The sequence below is a fragment of the Pagrus pagrus genome, assembly GCF_965226575.1.
Source record: "Pagrus pagrus genome assembly, chromosome: 4".
Classification (NCBI taxonomy): domain Eukaryota; kingdom Metazoa; phylum Chordata; class Actinopteri; order Spariformes; family Sparidae; genus Pagrus; species Pagrus pagrus.
Window position 1 is genome coordinate 13,063,409 of NC_140188.1, and position 23,311 is coordinate 13,086,719.

General features: G+C 42.1%; 2 protein-coding genes across 6 annotated transcripts in view; one reads left to right on the forward strand and one right to left on the reverse strand.

The window, feature by feature from the left end:
- LOC311256378 (muscleblind-like protein 1) overlaps positions 1–5,713 on the reverse strand; it is a 153,869-nt gene extending 148,156 nt beyond the window's left edge. For 4 of the 5 annotated variants that reach the window (XM_084351379.1, XM_084351382.1, XM_084351381.1 and 1 more), the window contains exon 1: positions 5,624–5,713. The gene's annotated coding sequence lies outside the window, so the exon portion shown is untranslated. The remainder of the gene's footprint in view (positions 1–5,623) is intronic. The other variant, XM_084351384.1, reaches the window with a different exon arrangement.
- On the forward strand, positions 5,087–19,588 carry igsf10 (immunoglobulin superfamily, member 10). Its single transcript, XM_084351375.1, has 10 exons — positions 5,087–5,178; positions 5,519–5,799; positions 7,287–7,416; positions 7,902–8,292; positions 8,900–9,667; positions 9,813–11,585; positions 11,717–13,312; positions 13,647–14,550; positions 16,151–16,517; positions 16,598–19,588. The coding sequence occupies exons 1-10, from the start codon at positions 5,158–5,160 to the stop codon at positions 18,146–18,148; spliced, it is 7,782 nt and encodes a 2,593-aa protein (XP_084207501.1). The 5' UTR covers positions 5,087–5,157; the 3' UTR covers positions 18,149–19,588.
- The last annotated feature ends 3,723 nt before the right edge of the window (positions 19,589–23,311 follow it).

Consider the following 23,311-nt stretch of genomic DNA (forward strand, 5'->3'; position numbering starts at 1 on the left):
AGACCCACTCACACACAAACTAAAAAGCCTTGACCACAAAGATCATCACACATGGTTCTGATCACAGCAACTGAGAGCAGAGGCTTAAAGCTCTTTAACAAAAGGTCAGTGTCCTACAGACAGAGGGCCAGAGGGGAAAACTGTCCAGGAGTTAGAGATGCTCACATATAATCATTGATTCACTCGCAACTGAGGATTACATGTAGTAATACAAAGTATTTCAACTGTAGAGTGATATATCTGTAAGGTCAGCATGATAATTGTGAGCTGAGATTTAAAAAGCATTCAACTTTTCAAATCTCGTCATTTGATTAGAAATAACTTCATGATCTTCTTTGCAATCACAAATTTGGGAACAGTAATGGAAAAGTAATATAACTGATTTTGTTTGTCGAGAAATAATATTTGGCGTTCCTTTTTGAAGTGAGCAATAAGTAAAGAATTATCCTTTCTTTGTAGCGACCCCAATTCTGCTCTTGAGCTACCTTTAATCAAGACACTGGACTGAAAACTGCTCCACGAGCCAAAATTCCAGGGACTTTGTTTTATGTTGCAAGATTTTTCATCTTATCATCCATCTTGGCACCCAGTCTATTAGCACAAACTACATCTAATAGCGTTTGACCCCAACAAAAAGAAAGAAAAAAGCGAGTACACAACATGCCTTTGACTGAGCCAGATATACTCTGAGCTGCTGTACCTCCCCATGTCTCACACGACAATCAATGTGCCGTGACCCTGAAAGGCCAGAGGTCAGATCAGATCACGACAGGCAGCTGCTGACATGTGTGACTAATGTTACATTGATCAGACATGTCAAGAGAACTGAGCTCCTTTTTATCAGTTTAGCTGAGAGTCTATGAAACCTGAGTCAGAGTGTGCAGGAGTGAAGTCACACAACTGAATTCCAGGAACTTGATTGCCCTAAAACTCACACAACACACTCCTCTATAAACACACAGACCGTATTCAATTTCATGACAAACACAAATATATACAGAACTTTTTTCATCAAGAGTAATTACATCAATTTAGTACTTCATGCAATCCCTCAGGACAACAATCTGCAACTACATTACTGATTTGTGACACAAGGGTACGACCTTGATCGAAGTATTATCGAAATCACAGTGTAATATCCATATAGCAGTAGCTGAAATGTTTTCGCTGCTAGCACTGCTTTAACCACAGACAAGACACCAGTTTTCAATACTAGCCGAGTATACGCATTTACTATGACTATAGCTCAGGTTACTCAGATGTCAAAGAAGTTAAAAGAACAGAGGAATCAGTCATAGTGTGAGAAAAGTCAGAGGCAGATAATTAAAAAGACTGGACCCCCTACATGTAATTATTGTAAATTTTCCGTCGACATACACCAGCACGCATTGACCGACACAATCAATAAAGTAGACAACAGATCGCACGAAGATGGATTCTTGAATGTGACTCAACCAAAACAGAAATTGGCATCCATCAAAAACTGTTTAGCCTGCTAATTTATGCTGCAATTTAGGCAGACAAGGCAAATAAACAGAGGGAAAACTATGATCTGGAACGGTCGGCAGAACTGTTGAGAAACCGAATTGTAACAGCCAAAGCTGATCCTGCCGGCCTCTTCTCCTCCTGCATCTTTCACGGTACGAGGACCTTCAAAGTAAAGAAAAAAAAACTCCTGGCTATCTGTCCACAAACTGCTGGCTTGTGTGTCTGCAGTCAATAAATCTTTCCTCCCTCCCTGCATGTACTGTATATACAAAGTCACTCTGATGCTATCCAAACCATTAAAGAGGTACTCTCTGTTTGTGTACCACTCATACTGTTGGAGCCGCCACACCTGCAAACTGATATTTAGACACATAAACTTCAATGACATCACAGTCATTAAACTAACCCATGTGCCATCTGATATACAAAGACATTAGTTTCTACCGTCTAATTGTGTCTTATTAGAAATATTAGGAAATGTGAAGAGTAATACTGTAACGCAAGAAACAGAAGATTATAAAATGTGCTGAATTATTAAGAAAGAATTCCACACATGAGGAAAAACATGTCAAGGATGTTGAGAGAGCGTCTCGTGTAAGGCGATATTTTTTCCAAACCACACTATTCCTGTCATTCACCTCCCACAGAGGTGGGCCCCCAGTCATAACCGAACAGAGTGTGAGGAGCCGCCGCCAATGCTGTATGTGCCTACAGATTCCTCAGAGCCTACCAGCTAGCTGTGAGTTTTAACAGCCGACCCAGCCCACACCGAGAGAGGAGAGGAGAAGGCGATATCAGTTTATCATGTCCCGCTGTCCACCAGTCAGTGAGGGGATAAACTGTGCATGCAAACACGAGGGGTTACCTTAAATCAAACAACATGCCGCAGAATGAAATGCATTCAAAAACCACCAGGGATCCTAATTTTACCCCCTGGAACATTTGAAGTGTCGTAGCTTGAAGAATAATACAGATGCCCTGGTAGTACTCCGTCATCTGGAGCAAATTAAAGCCAAAGCGAAACAGCTTCCTTGGCAAGAAATGGCTGGACGAGAATCAACTTTGTGATCAGCAGAATCACAAACAAACAAATCATTTTGTTCAAGCCGCATATCCACACACATCCAAACACACTCCCGCTCTTCCTGCCCTCTCCTCCTCCTCCTCTTCCACAAACCTCTTGTCACTGCAATTTGCCATCTCTAAGAAGGGGTTTAACTCGGCTGTTATAAAGATGACTCGGATCAAGACATAATTAACCTTACAATGTGCTTTCCTAGAAGAAAAACTCTGCTCTGTTAGCAGACTAAATCCTCTTTGATTGGAGTTTAGAAATAGGCATGAAATGAAATCCTGCATAACTGAATTAAGTTGTCTGGATCAAGATTATCCTGCAGACTCGAGAGAAGAGAATCACTAACACCAACTGTTATGATAGTTGGTAAGTGAGTCATGCGTGTGGCTGTCAACAAGCTTGGGAGAAGCCTCTGACCACATAGGATTAATAATCCTCCTTTATCATTGTTGCTAATCGAGTGTAACTAATCAACACATTTGAGGAATGTGTTACCCACACAGTGACTTATGCACTGCAGTGACATATCGAAGCAGAAGAGAAGAGAAGAGTTGTCCACATGTGTTGGTGTGTTTCCACGTGTGTTGGTGTGCTGTCCACATGTTTTGGTGTGATGTTGTCCAGATGTTCAAGTAAACAAAACTGATGACACAAGTGCTGGAACATGCCAACCTCGCCTGTGACCTGAAGTAACTGATAAAGGGATCCCCATAATCCCTCCCTGCGTGCAAAACACCAGTCCAAAATGAATTATCTGATCTCTATTTGATTTAAATATGCCTGAAAGGTTACACTGTAGTCATTAATAGTCTTCTGTGTTACTAAAGACACTGCTCAGTCTAAATATCTCCCTTAGTCCAAAGCGTGTGTCTGTTTGTTGATGTTTATCAATGTGAATGAGGTTAAGCATCAGCTTCGTGAGAGGGAACACACAGTAGTATTTGGGAGGCCAAAACACACATTATATGCTTTAAAGACAGCTTGCGGCAGCTGTGGTCAGATGGGTGCTATTTCACAAGCAATGTTTTCAAGTGACGTGAGTGTTTATGGCGACAGTCGAAGTGTGTCAATCAAAAACAGACAACATGAAAAGGTTAAAATGGAGATTAGTTTGCCATTTGTCATTTTCAGCCATTCCTGTAACATTTAAATGGTAGAGTTAAACATGGTGATCCGACCTCTTTGATGTTTCTGCTGTGCTTTTTTTTATCTACTGTGTTGCTTTGCTAACAAGATAAATCAAATCAACCAATGGTGACGTCTCACAGCCCGTCGGACATAATGCTTCTACTAGTTTGGTGTAACCTCAAGCTGTCATTTCTTTTAGTCTGTGGCCCAACAGCTAAATTAGATCTCTGACTTAATGTTAAAGAAAGAGTTGAGATATTAAAGCATCAAACATGCATGTTAGATAAATGAGGTATATACACTTTGAAATAGCATGGTGCAAGCTATTTGGATTTTTTGTAAGCAAGCATTGTGATTTGCCCTTTTTTTACACAAAGTCAAAAGAGTGTACTGTACCTTTAAAGTTTGTGTTTCAGATTTTCCGGTCCTGAATGCACCATTATTATTACAATTGGGACAATGCACATTAATTAACATAAGCACCAGAGTCTATCATGTAAATGCACCATTATTGTTTTACAGAGTTTTGGATGTACAAGTCAGAATCAGTCTGAAACATACTGTAACATATCTGATACAGGTATTGTACAAATAACCTGCAGCAGGATGTAGAGGGAAAACCCCCACACCTTTAAATATGCTGATTTGTGGGCACAGAGGGACTCCAGGAATTCAACAAACCAGTCAAAAGAAGTAGGTTTTGGTAAAAGGAGAAAAAGGAAACTGACCCCCACATGCCTGGTATGACAGTTGGTTTGTGGTTGTTTTAATATGAGCAAACCACAAAAATTAAAACAAAGGATTCAAGGAAGTAAAAATGCTTTTTAAACTAATCTGTGACACATTTGTCCTTGATCATTGTCACTGAAGTGAAGAGTTTGTGGTGTAGAGACTCATTTCATGTCCAAATTGAATCAAGTACAGTTTATTATTATAACAGATATAGATCGAGCGAAGATCAGACAAATAATTTTGGAGCTACATCTGATTAATCACATCAGGGAAGCATTAAGAGGCTTCTTCCAAGGTGTGCTTCTGTGCAAAGCAATTCTACTGACCTACTTCTACAACGTAATCACTGAAGTCAAATATTATTGTCTTGGCAGGATTTAACAATTCCACTGTTGTTGTCCTCCATGTGAGGAAGGACTTGGATGTTTTTGATGGCTTTCAACAGTCTATCTTGGTATTTCCTGCACTTCCCTGAGTATTTCAGAGTCGGAGTTGCTGTGGGATTACCTTACAGCAGATTACAGGGGGGGGCGGAGGACACCAGAGTGTGCTCTCAGCTGCAGGAGCTCACACAGAAATGACTCCCGTCCCTCTGCGCCTCACACAAAGTGGACTCACACCACACTGGAGAACTTACTGAAACTGGATGTGGACCTTTTTACTCTTTCATCAGGACTTTTACATTCCTACATGTGCAGCAGCTCTGTTTCTCACAGCTGTGAGGGAAACTGTGGATGATTGTGTTTAGCTCTGGGGTAAATATTATCTCCTATTTATAACAGTTGTGTATATGTTGAGAATATTGATCACCTCTGCATGTGCATGTAAAACTATTGTCTATTTGATTTTTAGCAACAATTCAACCACGTGTGCTCTTATCATATATATTCTACCTTTTGCACATTGCCTATAAATACTCATCTATGCAAATAATCACGAATAAGAGTTGTAAAATGTTGAGTGAAGTGATGCAAATTTCGTTTTAGGCTGCACTTATGTTGCTTTTTTCCACTTTCTAACAACTTTTTCCTGAGTTGATCGTTTGTTCTGTCAGTCTGTCCTCTCTGTCTGAACAGACGCTGTCTCCTCCTCCAGGTGGGTTTCATTAATGGTCCAGGACAAACTCTAGTCCCCCTCGTCCGTGCAGCTGAAGCCCCATCCCCGTACACAATGAGCGTGTGCGCCTGCAGCGCTTCATACCTGCGGAGGTGGCTGCTGACGGCTCTGTTGTTCTTGGCTGCTGCTGCGCCGCCGACGAGCGGTGACTGCCCCAGCTCCTGCGCCTGCTATGTTCCCACTGAAGTTCACTGCACCTTCAGATACCTGACCGCGATACCTGACCACATCCAGCCAGCTGTGGAAAGAATTAACCTCGGGTGAGCTTTCGCTTTTTTTTCTCTGCAGCTCGGAGCAGGTTTGACAACTGCGGATACTCTGGGGAGGAGTGATTTAAACCACAGACTTGTATAAGCAGGAATAACATTACAGACACTCATGTTAGCTACTGCATTTTTCACAGTGTAAACTCATTATCCTCCATCACTGGTAGTTAAAGAAGAAATTAATCAGAAATTAAATAAAAAATTCACTTGTAATGTCAAATGTTAGAATTGTCAAGGAATTTTTCGGTTACAGTCGCTAAGCTAGCATACCTTAAGCTAGCGTTAGCTCCGGCTAAAATGGGCAACTTAGTGTTAATTGGGAAATATAGCTAATAGGTATCTTAAGTAGCTAACCTAGAAATTTTTTTTATGCTACAATGCAAATTTCACGATAAATCCCAACTATCTCAGCTCTTAATTCTCAGTTCACCGACCTGCATCATCGCCAATGAAGAGCTAACGTCCCGCCCTGTCCCCCTTTAGCTACCGGCTAGCTAGCTTGAGCATAGTTGTGTCTTTTCCTCTTAACTGAATGTGCAGACACTAAACGAACACACACACACACACACACACACACAACCACTGCTATTGAAATAATAAAAGTAGTTTTTATAGTATATATTAATTGTAAAGTTACAAAGTATACTTCTCAAACACTACTCAGAGTATTAGTTACTTTTAATTACAGTTATTTGAGTAGATGTAATTAGCTAAATCCAGCCTGTGTGTATTTACATTTTTCTGATTATCAGAATCAGTGGGTTTTTTTTATTGAATCAAATTTCCAATTATGTAAATTAATTAAAAAATGCCTCACCTTGGCACTGAAGCAGCATGTAACAGTCAACTAAAATTTTCAAATACATTTACTTGAGTAAAAGGTAGAAATACCTGACATGGAGTAGAAGTATAAAGTAGCAGAAAATGGCAACTGCTACAAGTACTTCAAAATTGTACTTAAGTGCAGTACTTGAGTAAATGTACTCAGTTACATTCCATCACTGTATACTGACATCATTATGTGGCTGTGCTCAAAGTAAACATATCATGAAATGACCTTACTTTGCCAGATGGTGGTAACGGACGTGTGCCATTAAGTTTTTAATTTTTTGCAGCAGCTTGTTAAGAATGACACTATTCTGCACACCCACAGGTGATTTCAGTTTTGAGCCTGATTAGACCTCTTCTTAAGGTGTAGTCAGGCCAGAACATTTTTACTGCAGATATTTTGACATGCCATGGCAGGATTAGCACAGTGATAATTAATAACTTATATAAATAATGGCTGCGTTCCAGCATCAGGGCCCTAGGATTGTGCATACTGGCTCATCTTCACCCTGAGCAGAGGACTAATCTGGAAGAGTAACTTGTGTGGGTGTGCACGGCCTTAAATTAATTTCATTGTTCATTAACTACCACAAATAGCATGGGGTACATTTGAGCTGAGCAGCTAAAGTCTCATTTCATTTCTCTGCTTTTAGGTACAACAGTATAACTGTCTTGAGAGAAGATGATCTTTCAGGACTTGAGAACTTAGAGCTCTTGATGCTGCACAGCAACACTATCCACAGTATCGAGGACAGAGCCTTCCAAGACCTCAAGTCTTTACAGGTAACATGTGTTTGTCAGTCTCTTGTGGAGATTACAGACCTGTCTTGTAATAATGGCGTACAAACATCCTGCCAGCATCCCATAGTTTTGTAAAATGAAATTGATGGATTCTTGGTGTTGATAACAGTTTTTTACTTCAACTGAACTTTGTGATTGGATGTCTAACAAACAACAACAGTATAATACAGTCCAATACAACTGTACTGCAGACGTTAGACCTGCTTCATCTGCTCTCTGGCACAGTCCTGACAAAATAAAACACCACAAGCTTCACAAAGCTTTGTGGGGCTTTTATAGTGGATTGCACTATATTCCACTTTTATTCATTTTGTATAGAGGATGTTCTCTTATAACTGATTGCATGCATTTTTCCAGACTAAACCAATTATTTTCAAATTATTATTTTGCTGTTGTGTGTTAACTTAATACCCCTAAGTCAACATCCTTTTGACAAATCTTCCAACTTCTTAATCATGTCGTCACAGGTCCTGAAGATGTCCTTTAATAAAGTTAAGAAAATCAACAAAGAGACGTTCAAAGGCCTGGACGTTGTGCTGAGACTCCACTTGGACCACAACCACATAGAGTTCATCAGCCCAGAGGCTTTCTACGGCCTTACCAATCTGCAGTTGGTCCATCTGGAGGGTAACCACCTCCAGCAGCTCCATCCAGACACATTCATCACACTGAGACACAGCCAGGTGTTCAAGGTGTCCTCAGTAAAAAACATCCACCTGTCAGACAACCTCCTCACCACTCTGCCTGCAGAAATTTTCTCCGGCTGCAGCGAGTTAGAGAACGTCTTCCTTCATGGCAACCCGTGGACATGTGATTGCCGAATGAAGTGGTTCTCAGCGTGGGCACAGAGGAACACAGGTGAGGAGTGTGTGTTTGTTTGGCAGTCTGCAAGCATTTAGAGCAGTGTAAGCTTGTAACTTGTTTACAAGGGAAAAGAGCCTCTTCTTTGTTAACAAAGGCATTTGTCTTTGTCTTACATAAATGCAAGAAACAAAAACAAAAAATAGAAGATTTAAACCTTTGTAAGCACGCATTTGCTTGCAGCTTTAATAAGACTTGTCTGGTAAAGTAGTTAACTGCATTAGTACTCTAATAGGTTATTTTACTCAGACATTTAAAGTGGTGTTATTTTCTCCTACAACTAATAGTGCATATGATTCTATCCAAGAAAAGAAAGGCATATCCAGGGGAAACATAGAAATCTTTGCAGAGGCAAGGTCGTGTCATTGTTTCATCCTCATGGCTACAGAAAACACAAAAGACAGAAAAACAGAAATAATGCTTTTGAGTCATGACTTGGCCAGTGTCAAAGCCAACTCGTAAATAATGGTGATGATGATCTTTTCTGGTTCGCAAGTTTTACTGATCAGTTTTGGTTCAGTTGGCCCATAATGTGGAAACTGTAAATGTTCTTTCTTACATGCAAGCAACTAAACGCTACACCGTTTGATTTAAATGTTTCCAGGTGTGCTGAAATGCAAGCGAGACCGGAGATATCCGAGAGGCCAGCTGTGTCCTGTTTGTGAAAATCCTGCCCCTTACCACAACAGACCTCTATCCCTTCTCCCCGATGATGCCTTCACTTGTACCAAACCCTGGATTCAACCCCATCTAAAGCAGAAAAACATCAGCCTGGATGAGGGGGACTTTACTCCAGTCTCCCCCAAGGACTTTATTGCCCCATTAGGCTCCATACAAATGAACTTGACTAACCAGTTTCACAATGATGCAAGTCTGTCTTGCACTGTCCAGAGGCCCTCTGCTTTTGAGAACCTGACACAAACGTTGGAGGAGGTGGGGGGAAACAATGTCACCTTACTTTCCGCTGACATAACCACATATTTAGTGTGTAATATTGACTATGAACACATACAGCAGCTGTGGCAGATTCTGGCAACCTACAGTGACTCTCCCATGAGACTGGAGAGAGGCTATATGCTGGCCAGAAGCCCAGAAATGGTGTACAGGTATAGTGAGCTGAAAACAAAAGAAGGAGAGGAAGGAATTCACACAAACATCGTGGCTGATATTAAATCCTCACCCGCGTGGTTGATGCAGGGAGAGGTGAGCTTCCAGCTTGACCGCACTACTACCACTTACTCTACTCTGCACATTAAATACCAGTCTGTGGTCAACTTGCGTCTGGAAAACACATCACCTAAGAGAGATCGCTACTCCTGGACCATGATCAAGCGAGATAATCAAACCAAGACTGAGCACACTGCAGTTACAGGTGGGAGTTAGAGATAAATGCTTAATAAACTAGCTCATAGCTTGTATGACCTTCATTTCAGTTCTCTTAACTAATGCATGCTGCATGATAAAAATCAACTAGCAACGCTTACCGTAATGAAATATTTGTTTTATTTTTGACATAGGGGGTGTGATACAACTGATCTGTCAAATCCAGGGTGAACCAAAGCCGCTGTTGGAGTGGATTTTACCAGACGGAAGTAAGGTCAGAGCTCCTTTCTCCAGTGAGGACAGGAGGATCATAATCACTACTGAAGGAAAGCTCACTCTACGGGGCGTAGATGCCTCAGACACAGGCATCTACCGGTGCATTGCCACAAACTACCTGGATGCGGATATCCTTACCTTTCGAGTGACAGTTCTATCCCCTGATGTGGAAGAAACTGAGGTCAATGGTATTCAACTCTCAAGACCACTGGGTGAAAATTTGGTTTTTGACTGCAGCTCCTCAGGGAGCCCTAAGGCCTCGGTTCAGTGGATACTCCCTGATCACTCAGTAGTGGACACGTCTCACGGGAACAGGAAAGTGTATGAGAATGGCACCTTGCTGATTCAGCCACTCACAGAGAGAGACAGAGGATTTTATAGGTGTTTGGTTTCAAATCATCTGGGCGTTGACCTGCTCGTGTCTCAGGTGACAGTGACTGAAGGAAGGACCGAGACAGTTACAGTTTTGGACAGTGAGGGATCAGGGACGGAGATGGAGGACGAGGTTGACCCTCGCTTGACTGAAAACACGGTCGCCCTCAATGAGGTCCCCTCCTCCAGTCCCTCTGACAGAACTAGTCAGGAATCCAGGACTGTCACCTCAGATCGACCTTACCCCAAACACAGATCACAAGGTAGAGGAGGCGCTAGAGGTAGACTGGGACAGAGAAGGAGAGGAACAGTCGGCAACAGACGAATTTGGAGTAGTAGGGTCTTTGATAAAGCTTCCAGGAGAGTGGACCCTCAGAAATTTGCTGAATTGATGAAAAAGGCTCAGGATGGATCAAGAGTAAAGACTGGCACAGACTCAAACACTGGTCTTTCCGGTGATGGGGAAATTGGCTCTGGTGAGGATCACAATGAAGATCATCTCATAATTGTGCCAGGGACCGTTGAACCAACAACAGATAATCCAGAGAGACGTAGAATATTTGGGCAAGAGAACAGGCAATCTGAAACTATTACACAGAGAGGACATCGTAGTAATGCAGCAACAACAGAGTCATATATGCAGTCAGATTCTACACCAATCGAGTACACATTCACAAACTATCCAACAGGAAGGAGTGAAAGTCAAAGTGATGCAGTTGCAACATATAACACAATTTCACACAACACAGATCTGCCTAGTTTTGATGAGACCTCTGAATTTTATGCCTTGGAAAGAAGTACCAAGCCTGGCTTAAACATGCACCCAGTCACTCTCCAACTTACTGTCACAGACTCCTCGCAAGAAACTCAGCTCCATTTCTCAGGAGAACAACCTGAAGAACCAGAGACATCCACTTGGGCTGCGCTCTCATTTACCACAGACCCGAATGTCACTCCAATGAGGGATGGCCCAGGCCAAGTAGTCATTCACACATCCACAGACCCAGAAAGTCAGACGACATTCACAGCTGTCACCACCACAGAGAGACAGCAAGATGAGATAACCTTCCACACTACCCAAACAATCAAATCCCCTCGCCTGCCTGCAGGATCCACCATCATCTCCCGGCAGCAGATCCATATCATCCCACACAAGAACGGCAGAGGAGGGGGCCGCAGGAGGACCTTCCAAGGCCGCAGGAGGATCATTAAGCCCGGCAGGATCACTGACATACAGTCCATCATCAATAAACTTAAACAGCCCTCAGTGAAGAAGGAAGGAAATGCCACAGTGCCATTTAGGATTGAACTGACCACAGGTGAGCAGTCTTGTTGTTATTGTGAGAAAACAGAGTGATTGTTAAGTGTTTGGTGAATGTTTCAGTGTATGCTTTATCAGCTGATATTTTTTATGTGACTGTTTCCTTTCCTTTTTTCTTTATGTTTTCAGAATGTTGTGATAAAGACAAAAAGAAGACAGATCTGCAGGTGGTCAAACCAACAGCGTCTTCCAGTTCATCTTTACAGAGAACAGAAAGACCTGCCTCTACACAAAAAACGACAGCTTCTACAACAAACTATTACATCACTTCAAAGGCCCCCTTCACCCAAACAGAGTCAAGGCCAGAAGTTTCAAGTGGCTACATCACCTCTGCTGATGCCCCTGAGTTTGACCCGACAATTGATCCATTTTTGACCACAAATAAAGAACCGTCGGTCTCATCAACAGCCGCCACTACTACAACTGCCTCCAAGGTTATTCGTGGAAGAATACCATGGGACAGGCTGTTTGGAAACAGAGAGAAAGAAAGAATACTGGGCAGGCTAAGAAAACCTTTCATCACCCCAAAAACTACAACTACAACTACAACTGAAACTACAACAGCGACCCTAACCACAACCCCTGCTGCTGTGCCCACCACCACTGCAAACTCAATGGCTGAACCTGAGACTCTATCTCCATCGAGACACACAGGGAACAAAGAGGGCTCTTTAGATGATGACTATGGAGATTTGTCCTCTGCGGATTTTGAGTTCACAACATCAGGACCCAGCATTCACCACCTAATTACTACCAGTTCATCATATTACTCCAGGTCCTCCACCACCGCTGGAACACTGCCAGAATCACAGACTCTAACTTCCCCATCAACTGTCAAACCACCTACAGTTGAAAAACCTGATGAAGCCATATCATCTGGGTCTGGAGGACTACCTGATAATTGGTTTGTAGTCAGACAGAGGCCTGGTGGGACAAGAGGAGGGCAAGGGCGCAGAAGGAGGCCCTTTAGGGGCAGGAGACCCTTTAAGAGACCTGGAATCACTAAATTACAACCAAGTACCACAACTGAGGCTTTAACTACAGAGGTAACAACAATGGAAACAACCACACCACCACCACGTACTGTTTCACTCTACAAGCCCCTGTACACACCATCAAGGAACGAGGACAGAACTGCGATAACTGTTTCCACTGACGAAACATCAGAAGAAGAGAAGGACTTGTATGAGGAATTTGAGTGGAGCACATCTAGCAGTCTTCCGGCCTATACTACAACAAAGACACCTGCAATCCCCTCAACGACACTCTCCCCAATCACTACATTCATGCCAACTACGACAAAAGGGCATTACACAACGGTTCGGACCAGAGTCCACAGCAACATTAGACCACCATCACAGAGGTACAATGGTCACAACACTCCTAGGCCAGCAATCAGGAGAATCAGACCTACTGTGCAGAGCAGTGGTGCTAGAGGCAGTGCCGGTAAAGGACTTACCTTTGACTCAGTGACCATTCTTCGAGCCGAGCAAGGATACACCAACACCCCGGCGCCATATAACAACATTGGCAATCCATCTATAGGGAGTACCAATATTGCTGACTTTGAACCCACAACAAAGGTCATGACAGGCAAACCTAGGATAGTTGGGGGCAACGCAGCCAGCTTCACTGTGTTATCCAACTCAGATGCTTTCCTGCCATGTGAGGCTGTTGGAAACCCCCAGCCAACGATAACCTGGAAACGCTTCTCATCAAGCACAGGTATTGTTATTGTATTGTTACTATTAAGAAAAGGCACTTGTGATATTTGTTTCTATTTATTTCAAAGAACAGAGAGCACTTTGTTGATTATTTAAGTTGACAAAGGGGTTCTGAAATACTACACTTGGTAGTGACATTGTCTTTTTGCAATAATTTCCTTGTATATACCTATAGTTTTTATTGTGTGTGTTTGTATGGCATTTACATTGCATAATAACAACATAAGAAACAATTAGAAAATATCAAAATGGGCAAACAACAATACAAAGTCTAATTGTTTTTAGAGATTTTTTTAGTTACCTTTTTCTTAAAAGACATTCCCTTTTTCCCCCAGGAAACACCATTACCATGAAGGGGAGGATGGGTAAGTTTGAGGTGTTGAATAATGGCACCCTGTTGATCCAGAACGCCAACATTAAGGATCGTGGCCAGTACCTCTGCCTAGCGGAGAATTATCATGGATCAGATAAACTTCTTGTCACCCTCTCAGTGGTGGCCTACCCTTCACGCATCCTAGAGCCAAAAATGCGTGAGATAAAGTCTCATGCAGGAAACACCGTGGAGATGAAATGTAAAGCAGAGGGTCGGCCCATGCCCATGATATCCTGGATCCTGGCTAACAGAACCCAGGTCAGGGGTCAGAACACCGAGAAGGGAAGGGTATCGGTATCTGCTGAGGGGACTCTGGTCATTGAGCAGGTGTCTGTTTATGACAGAGGTCATTACAAATGCATCGCCAGTAATCCAGCTGGAGCTGATACTGCTACAGTCCGACTGCAGGTAGTGGCAGCTCCACCGGGCATCCTGGAGGACAAACGACAACAGGTGAAAGCTGGTGAAAGCCAGACCTTGTGGCTACCCTGCACTGGCCAAGGCAGCCCTCAGCCTACCATTCACTGGGTCCTCCATGACGGGTCAATTGTACAATCTAAGAGACCTACCAGCAACACAAGGATATCAGTGTATGAGAATGGCACCCTCCTCATTAAGGATGTTACTCAAGCAGACAGCGGGAAATATGAATGTATTGCTACCAGCTCTACTGGCTCAGAGAGAAGAGTGGTGACTCTGACAGTAGAGAGGCGAGAGTCTGCACCTATAATAGTGGAGACATCCCAGCGTTTGACAGAGATGTTTTTCGGGGACCAGCTGAGACTAAACTGTTCAGCAACAGGAGACCCTAAACCCAGAATCATCTGGAGGCTGCCCTCTAAAGCTGTGGTGGACCAGTGGCACAGGTAAAAAATGGCTTGATCAGTGTCAGATATGCACAGAAGAAGAGATGGTAGCATTTATAATGAACTTGTCGGTATAAGCTAAAACAGACACGCTGAACATTTTGCACAAAATAGATAAAACATTGCTCATCAGTTTTTAGGCTTTGCGGAACTTGCAAAAGAAGCTTTCTTGTTTTCACAGGATTGTTCTTCTTCACTTCAGGATTTAGTGATATGTCTCCATTCGTGACCCCAAAGTCAAGAGATTTGTAAATCAAACTTTAATTGGAAACAGGCAGACAACAGCTAAGATCTTCATCCCAACTTGAGAATGATAAAACAAAAAAGGCATCTTAAGGGTTCACTGTATGTGAAGCATTTTTGTTTTCATTTCAATAAGTCTCCACATTTCCTCAGTTCTGGTGTCATCCCCTAAAGTGCATAATAAGCTAGTCTGTGCTTTGAGGTGATGCTTGCTCATTCCATGTATAAACGATAATCTGAATGAAAACATTCAATACATGCAAGGATTGAAGCCTCAGTGGGAAAAAAACATTTAGGAACTTGGTAGGCACAGTAGCTCTCAGATCTGAGGGCATTTTGTCGATTTGGAGACAATAAGGCTATAATCGATGTTAAAACATACTAAAAACATATTTTCATGAGCATTGCCCTGTTCAATGTGATGAACATTTGAGTACATGTTCTAACATAATAGTAATATGAAAGGAGAATGACCATACATTTACTAGCTTCATTTCATTGTGTTTCAAATCATTACCATGACACTAAATCTTCAGTAATATTTCCATAAGCTCTGCATATTCTCTGTTTACTCCAAAAGACAAATATTTGCTAAAAAAAAAAAATCAAAATGGCAAAGAGCGCCTTCAGAATATTGGCTTACTTGCAGTATATGCTTTGTCTGTAAACAATTTTATGGCCTCTCTCTATGCATGCAACATCAGAGGATAAAAATAAAGCTTGTTGTTGTCAAGAAACACAACAGTGCAGTGCTGGTGTTTTTCAATTCATTGCCAAGGCCTTGGCTCGGTTTGCTGGTCACTTCATAAAATCTTTAGTCTCTTAAACCTCCCTTGTGAATTTATGTAAGTTTATGTATGTTTGTTTGATGTACATAGTTAAATTAGTTTTCCGCTGTTTTATTGTCCATTTCTAACTATTTGAGCCATTTTTTTCGACCACAATGTTCTCATTTGTTTTTTATTTTATGTTTTTGTCATGGCCCTTTATTTTGATGAGGTTATACAAAAAAATCTTCACTGCTATCAATATAACTGTGGTGTGTGCAAGCACAAGACACAGCTTTTGTGATGAATGTAAAGAATGTAATTTTACTTGATGAGGTTTTTTTCAGTCTTGTTTTTTACATTGCTTGTAGAAACAAGTAGTTTATTCTATAGCTCAAGGACTACAGTATTTGGATTCTCCAAATACCATTTATAAAACAGTACAGTAGTTCATGCAATGTCAATATTATATGTGTAATTGTCCCTTGTCCTGCACAATAGTAAATGGAGCTCACTTGTATTTGATCAGGCTTTTTTCTTTCCTCCCCAAATACTAAATCTCTGTAATCTTCTTTCATGTTTATCTCCAGGATGGGCAGCAGAATTCAGGTCCTGGATAATGGCACACTTATTGTTAGCTCTGTGAGTGATAAAGATGCTGGAGACTATATCTGTGTGGCACGAAGCAAAAATGGTGATGATCTCCAGCTCATGAGGGTGGGTGTGTCAATGAAGCCAGCCAAGATAGAGCCTAAGCTCCATGGAAAGAAGCAGGTTCCCTACGGTAAAGACTTGAAAGTTGACTGCAAAGCCTCAGGATCACCAAAGCCAGAGATCTCCTGGGGTCTACCAGATGGTACAGTGGTCAACAGTGCTCTTCAGTCTGATGCCAGCAGTGGAGGAGGGCGAGCACGACGCTATACACTTTTTGATAATGGAACTCTCTACCTAAACCAGGTATGTAAAGGCATGTCACCTTCCCCTGTTAAACATAAAAACCTTTTCAGAAGATTTACATCACTGTCATGCTTCTCCAGGTTGGTATTTCAGAGGAGGGGGACTACACCTGCTATGCTGAGAACCAGGGGGGCAAGGATGAGATGATTGTCCATATCAGTGTGGTGACTGCTGCCCCCAGGATACGTCCACCCAGCCATACCTATGCCAGGGTGAAGCCTGGAGGGAACATCCGCTTTGATTGTGAAGCACTTGGGGAACCCAAACCCAAGATCCTTTGGATGCTGCCCACCCACGATGTAATCGCAGCATCGAATGAACGCTACCTGATGCATGTCAATGGCTCACTTGACATCAGAAATGTGAAGGTTAGCGATGCTGGGGATTATATTTGTATGGCGCGCAACCCCGCTGGAGAAAATAGAAAAGTCTACAAGCTTGATTTAGACGGGAATCCACCAATGATCAATGGCTACCGGCAGAACAGGACAGTAATCAAAGATGTAGCTGTTAAATTCTCCAGGAAATTAATAGACTGTAAGGCGGAGGGCAATCCCAGTCCAAGTATCACTTGGATTATGCCTGATAACATCTTCCTGACAGCACCATACTTTGGCAGCAGGATTAATGTCCACCATAATGGGACATTAGAGATTCGTAATGTGCGGCCGACTGATACAGCAGAGTTCATATGCATGGCAAGGAATGATGGAGGGGAGGCAGTAATGGTGGTGCAGCTGGAGGTGAGCGGCACACTCCGCAGACCAATCTTCAAGAACCCCTTCAACGAACGTATTGTGTCTCGGATCGGGAAAACCACAGTATTGAACTGCTCTGCTGATGGACACCCAATGCCTGAGATCATTTGGACTTTGCCTAATGGCACACGGTTTACCAGTGGACCCGACCGTGGACCTAGCCACCACCTCGGCGACGAGGGGATTTTAATCATCTACAGTCCTAGCAAAGAGGATGCAGGGAAGTACCGCTGTGGTGCCAAGAACTTAGTGGGCTATATAGAGAAGCTAATAATTCTGGATGTTGGGCAGAAGCCTTACATCCTGACAAGGCCTAGGGGTATCATACGGAGTGTGTCTGGAGACCCTCTTTTCCTTCACTGTCTATCTGATGGGAGTCCTAGACCCAGAATCTACTGGACCATTCCTGGTGGCCACACTCTGACTCGGCCTCAAGTCCTTGGGCGCTACCAGTTACTACAGAATGGTACCCTGGTTATTCAGGATACTACTCTACACGACCGAGGGAACTACGTCTGCAGGGCTCGTAACGATGCCGGGGAGGCTGTGCTCACTGTCCCTGTTGTCATCATCGCCTATTCTCCTCGGATCACAGCAGGGCCACCACCTAATGTTAAGGCAGTGACCGGGACCCCAATCCATCTCAACTGTGCTGCCACCGGGATCCCCAAGCCAGAGATCACCTGGGAGCTGCCCGATCGCTCAGTTCTGTCAGCAGCAGAACAGGGCCGGCCCATGGGTAGCGAACTGCTTCATCCTCAGGGCACACTTATCATTCAGAGACCCACAGTCTCAGACTCTGGCATGTACAAGTGCCTGGCCAAGAACCGCATGGGTACAGACTCAAAGGCCACATATGTACGTGTACTGTGAGAAAAAGACAAGGCTGAAGGAGGACAAATGCATATCTGAATGTAGACATTAACAGACAGTCACTGTGAGGTGCAGTACATGTTTTCTCACGTGTGGATTTGTGAGGATCACAGCTTTTGGAATATTATTAAATAGGTGACAAATGTGGATAAAAAAAATAAACAGAGCACAAGAAGAGAAGGGAAACAGACATTTTTTAAGGGAAAATGATGTGTTTTTTTAACTGGAAAATCCAGCCTGGAGCTAAAAAGTTGTTATTGTAACTTTGGATGTGGGGGTCTGGAAATTCAGAGGTCGTTCTCATGGGAGAAAAAGGGCCAGTGCATGGAGTCAAGCTGAAAGTGATTTCTCTAAGCAGGCGTTGCTGGCCACACATAGGGATACTATTACAGCAGATATACAGAGAGGGAGAAAAAAATTGTGTAATAGACTGATTGAAAGAAAAAAAGACTCCCAGGAGGGGTTTAATTCCCTTTAGACATTTTCCAGAAGTTGCTGCTGCCATAGCATGTTGCTTTGTCCTTTAACAGCAAATGAAAAAGACAGCAGATGGAGTATATAGCATCATATCTTTCAAGAGCAAGTAATTGGATTTCACGGTGGAAGAAAAGATTTTTATAAAAAAATAATGAGGCTTGTTTTACACTGGATACATATCGACATGGACAGTACCGCGCTTTCATACCAGAATCACATCAGATTTCTTTATTATACTTTTTATATTTCGATGAGTTTAAAGCAGATTCCTATATGTCTATCACAGTGCAGTCCAATGGTCCAAAAATACAAAATCAGTCGATTGTGTTGTACACAAGAATTTACAGTAATGTTATACATTATGCTAATCTGTAATAATACAGTATATGTTTATCTATTTGTAGTATCTACTTTATCAAAGTATGGGAGAAAAATGACATTACAAAGTGAATTCTGCTCATGTCTTTTTAAGGTTTTTATTGGACAATTTGATACATTTCATGTATATAAAAAACAGTATATGATTGTTGAAGCTGCAGAGGATTGGCTGTACTAGAAGGCTAGTATAATGCTGTTGTAATGAAGGTCATTAGGATTATCCAGTTGTACCTACAGGAGGAGGTAATGGCTGTAGCTGCAGTAGAAACCTTCCAGACACGCAGTTTTAACTCTCCAGCTGTGAAAATAGTTCTTGACCCAGCTCGTCAGTGAGGAGGACCCACAGGGGAGCCTTTGATATTTGTTTGTGATTGTGTGCTGATTTTACTGCCCTCCTGCAAATCAAACTGTGAGGTGTGGGATGATGTCAAGACAGAAAAGGGGAACAAAGCCATATGTTTTTAAAAAATATGAATCTGTATGTAATTGATGTTATGTACTATTCCTGTTTCCAAAGTTATATTCAAAGAAATGATAGAAATATATTGCTACAACACAAAAATTAAACGAATAATGGTGAATTGATGTCATTGAGAGATGGTCTTCTCTAGCCATGTTTCTTTGAGGACTGTCTGCAGATTTACATTCTTGTTTTTCTTCCTAAAGAAATAGTAACAAGTCATTCAAGTGTATTCATTAAGACAAATACTCTTTGCCTTTAGGGCAACAACTGGAAACAATTTCTCAGTCAATTGCACCAATTGTGAGCAACCTATAATGGCGCACATTTAAAATAGGTTAAAGCTTCCTTTTTGCAAGGCCTCATAAATAATGCTGTGAGTTGTGTGTTTTTTCCACTAATCAGGAAAACGAGAGAAAAACTACATTAAATAAAGGAAACAATTCTGTGTCGAGATGACATTGTTGGTACATGTTACACATTTAAATCCACTACAGCGCACGAGACAGCGGTAGACTTTTATTTGTAAATAAATTCTCTTGGGCTGTAACAATAAATCGGCTGAACATTGGTATCGGTGGATTTTCGCCCTGTTGACTTCTATCTGGCTATCCACAAACATGATAACATTTGCTGGCACACTCAAGGGCTACTAGGTCGTGACATCCCTGTCGTGAGGACTGGCAAATTCTAGTTGTATGGCAAACAGCTAAACAGGCTTTTGAAGTTACTTTTCAGAAAAATATAATCTTTTTAAGGTGAAAGAAGGTTTTATTAAAAGTTTCATAAATGTGTATGATCGGATTTATTCTCTTTCAAATAGTGTGTATTAATGACTTTAAAACAGTTCAGTTAAAATGTATTTGTTTACGTGGCACAAAAGGGGAAATAAATAACAACAGCAAAAGGCAGAAATATTAATGGATCGTTTGTTCAGGATCCATGGCAAGAACGGGCCAACTTAACTAAAGACTAGACCTAAATACAAACTAAACTAATGAGGGGATGAGGTGCAGGTGGCGTGAGGCAGAGAAACACAGGTGAGGGGAATGAGTGGAGGAACCAAGAGAGTAGGGAAGAAAACTGTGAGCAGGGCTTGGCTACAAAGGAGATGCAGTGCAGGTGTGAAGGGAATGCAGACTGGTGAGGAGCACAAGAACATTTTTTTAAACATAGTATCAGTCCAGAATCAGCACATCTCTGAAATGTTCTCAGTATTTTCATTAATGGTTTCTGATAAAGCCATATCGGAGTCTTTCCTGCAGTCAGTGGAAAGCTTTAAACACATCTGTGAAACAGCAAATAATTAATTTACAAAAGCTTCCAATACTTAACAGCTGCGTTTTAATGGACACTCAAAATAGGTCAGTAGTTTGTTCTCAAGTGGGTATGTCCCAATAAATCAATTCTTGACATCTCAGAAAAAACACATTTTTCCTTAGTGTAGAGCCAGTCCTTCAGCAGTGTGATATGACCCGGGCAGATATGGGGAAAGAGGGAATTGTGTTCCATAAACTGAGGAATGCAGGCTACTTGCTCCCATCATTTGAGAGAAAAGTGCTTGCATATGTGAGCGAGGCGACAATCAAACACAAATTAAACGAGTTAAATGATGTCTTTAAAAACCGCCACGTATTTTTATGTATGGCTCTTAAATGTGAAAGACAGTTCATCATTCGCACCATGTGCCCTCTGCGGATGGTGAGTTTATTTGTTCAGTTCTGGTTTTGCGGTTGGTGTTTGGAGAACGATGGAGTTTACCTTCCACTGACTTTGGATATTTATGAGGATTTTAAACATGTGATTTTCCCATTTGCTCCTTTCCTCTTGGGTGTTCAAAGGAAAGCAGTTGAAGTCTAACACGTACCATTTAAAATACGGTTTTATACAAAGCTACTGAAAGGGCTAGTGTGTGGTTTTCTATGCGTGTGTGTGTGTGAATTTCACCTTCAACAGGTCAAGTATACTGTACCTCTGAACCCAATTTCTGGTCACAGCTGGTGAAGTGAGACATGTCAACATGAATAGTTGCCCTACTCTTACCATTCACGGGATGAATAAATAAAACCTAGGTAAAAGTATGGCTGTGTTTGGCCAGACTGTGGTAAAACAGAACAAATGACTTCTTGCTGGTAAGACTGTCCTCATCACCCCGCAGTTCACCTTCTCCAAACTCATAGATCACACAAGCAGATCGTTAATTTATTTTTAAAATCTTTATCCAGCTTCCAACTTTCTCTTATTTTTACTACGTAACATGAGACCACCAAGACAGACCCTACCTCAGCATACTCTTTAAGTGTGCAGGGAACATTTAACAATGGATTCACTGTTCTACCAGTAATTACTGCCTTAGCATTTCTCCATGTTTCCATCAATCAGCAAGGCCGTCCATCTCCATTTTAGGAACCAATGGGAGGCCAGATCTGCTGTTACAAACACCCAAACTCTGTTGCTAGTATTATATATCTAAATGTAATGATGTCTTTATTACAGCTCTGCTTTTCCTGGTAACTCAAAAGGTCTTTGAATCCCTTAATTTATCTTCACAATGCAGTCTAGAAAATTGTATATTTGTACCATTCATTTACAAATTCATACCTTAGTGTATTGTATCATACATCTGTGTGTAATGTCTGAAATGAGTCATGATAAACACTTCCAAAAAAAGGAAGGAAACTTGGAGCTGGGTGCGAAAAAGAGGAGAGGAAGGATAAAGTCCTCAGAGTTTGGTCGATGAGGGAAACCAAGGAGAAGGGTGAGACATAGTTTTGGTCTGTGGGATGAATTCCCTACTTAAACTCAAACGCTCGTAGCCCGAACATGGAAATCCTGTCCTCTCCCGAGGATCTCAGGAGAGGACTGCTGGGAGCTGACCAGCAGCAGTCTCAGACAGTACTTCTCTGTTAGCTCAGACAGTCTGTCTTATATCTTTCATGCTGCCAACTTGGCAACAGGTAGAGCGGATCACTTGCTTCGTTTTTGCTGCAATGCAAGCCTATAAGTGGGGAGGTCTTTTCAAAAATACTAAAGTGGGTCTTTCCATTGCACACACACACATTTCTGCTCATACAGTAGATCTCTCTGAGTACCTGTGATGATGCTGGAATTTCACACCAGCATTGTAGAATCCACACATCCACCTTCCAGCTGTAACACAAGTAAGACAGATTCATCTTTGCACTTCTCTGACAGGTTGGATCTGTCGTGATGTGACGGTGGTTCAAGGTTTTTCGGACCATTGATTCTCAGGGAAGGCCTATCTTTGAGAATCTTTCAGTTTTACTGGGAGTGTATATGTTGGCCATTAGTAAGGGAAAGGAAAGTACGCCGGTATCAAGTTGTCCTCTTGCTCCCAGCAGTAGATGATTTGCAGTCTGTAGGTGTTCAGAGTGAGACTTTAAGCAATGCAAGCTAGATGTAGGAGCCACCCCCAAAGGTACTGTCATAAATTAACTAACTTTAGCCATAAATTGTCCAAAGTCTTCAGTAAATGAATACTGCACCCATGAAAGTCAAGCGTTTCCTCTCACTACAATGAAAAAAAGAGGTTTTATGTTTATCGTAACGCATGGGGTAAACTTTTTAATGGGACCTTATCCCTCAGTCTGCGTCCTGAGGCCAGAGGAAGAACATCAGTGGGGGTCCTCCGATCTGATTGGGTGCAGATGTGGTCTTTCGGTCCCCAGAGAGTAACCAGGTGGACTGGTGGAGCCCACTGCTGTATACCTAACCTTCGTCACTCCGGTCACACCAACACCGAATTAAAACATCAAAGAAAAATCTAAATTATTGAGTCCCAGAGGGGGAAAAACAACCTTTAAACAGGCCAGCACACCCAATTAGGC

Coding starts and splice junctions, on each gene's coding strand:
- igsf10 (XM_084351375.1), top strand. CDS start 5,158: ATGATTGTGTTTAGCTCTGGG. Junction 5,800..7,286: donor GTGGAAAGAATTAACCTCGG/GTGAGCTTTCGC, acceptor CTCTGCTTTTAG/GTACAACAGTATAACTGTCT. Junction 16,518..16,597: donor GAACTCTCTACCTAAACCAG/GTATGTAAAGGC, acceptor ATGCTTCTCCAG/GTTGGTATTTCAGAGGAGGG.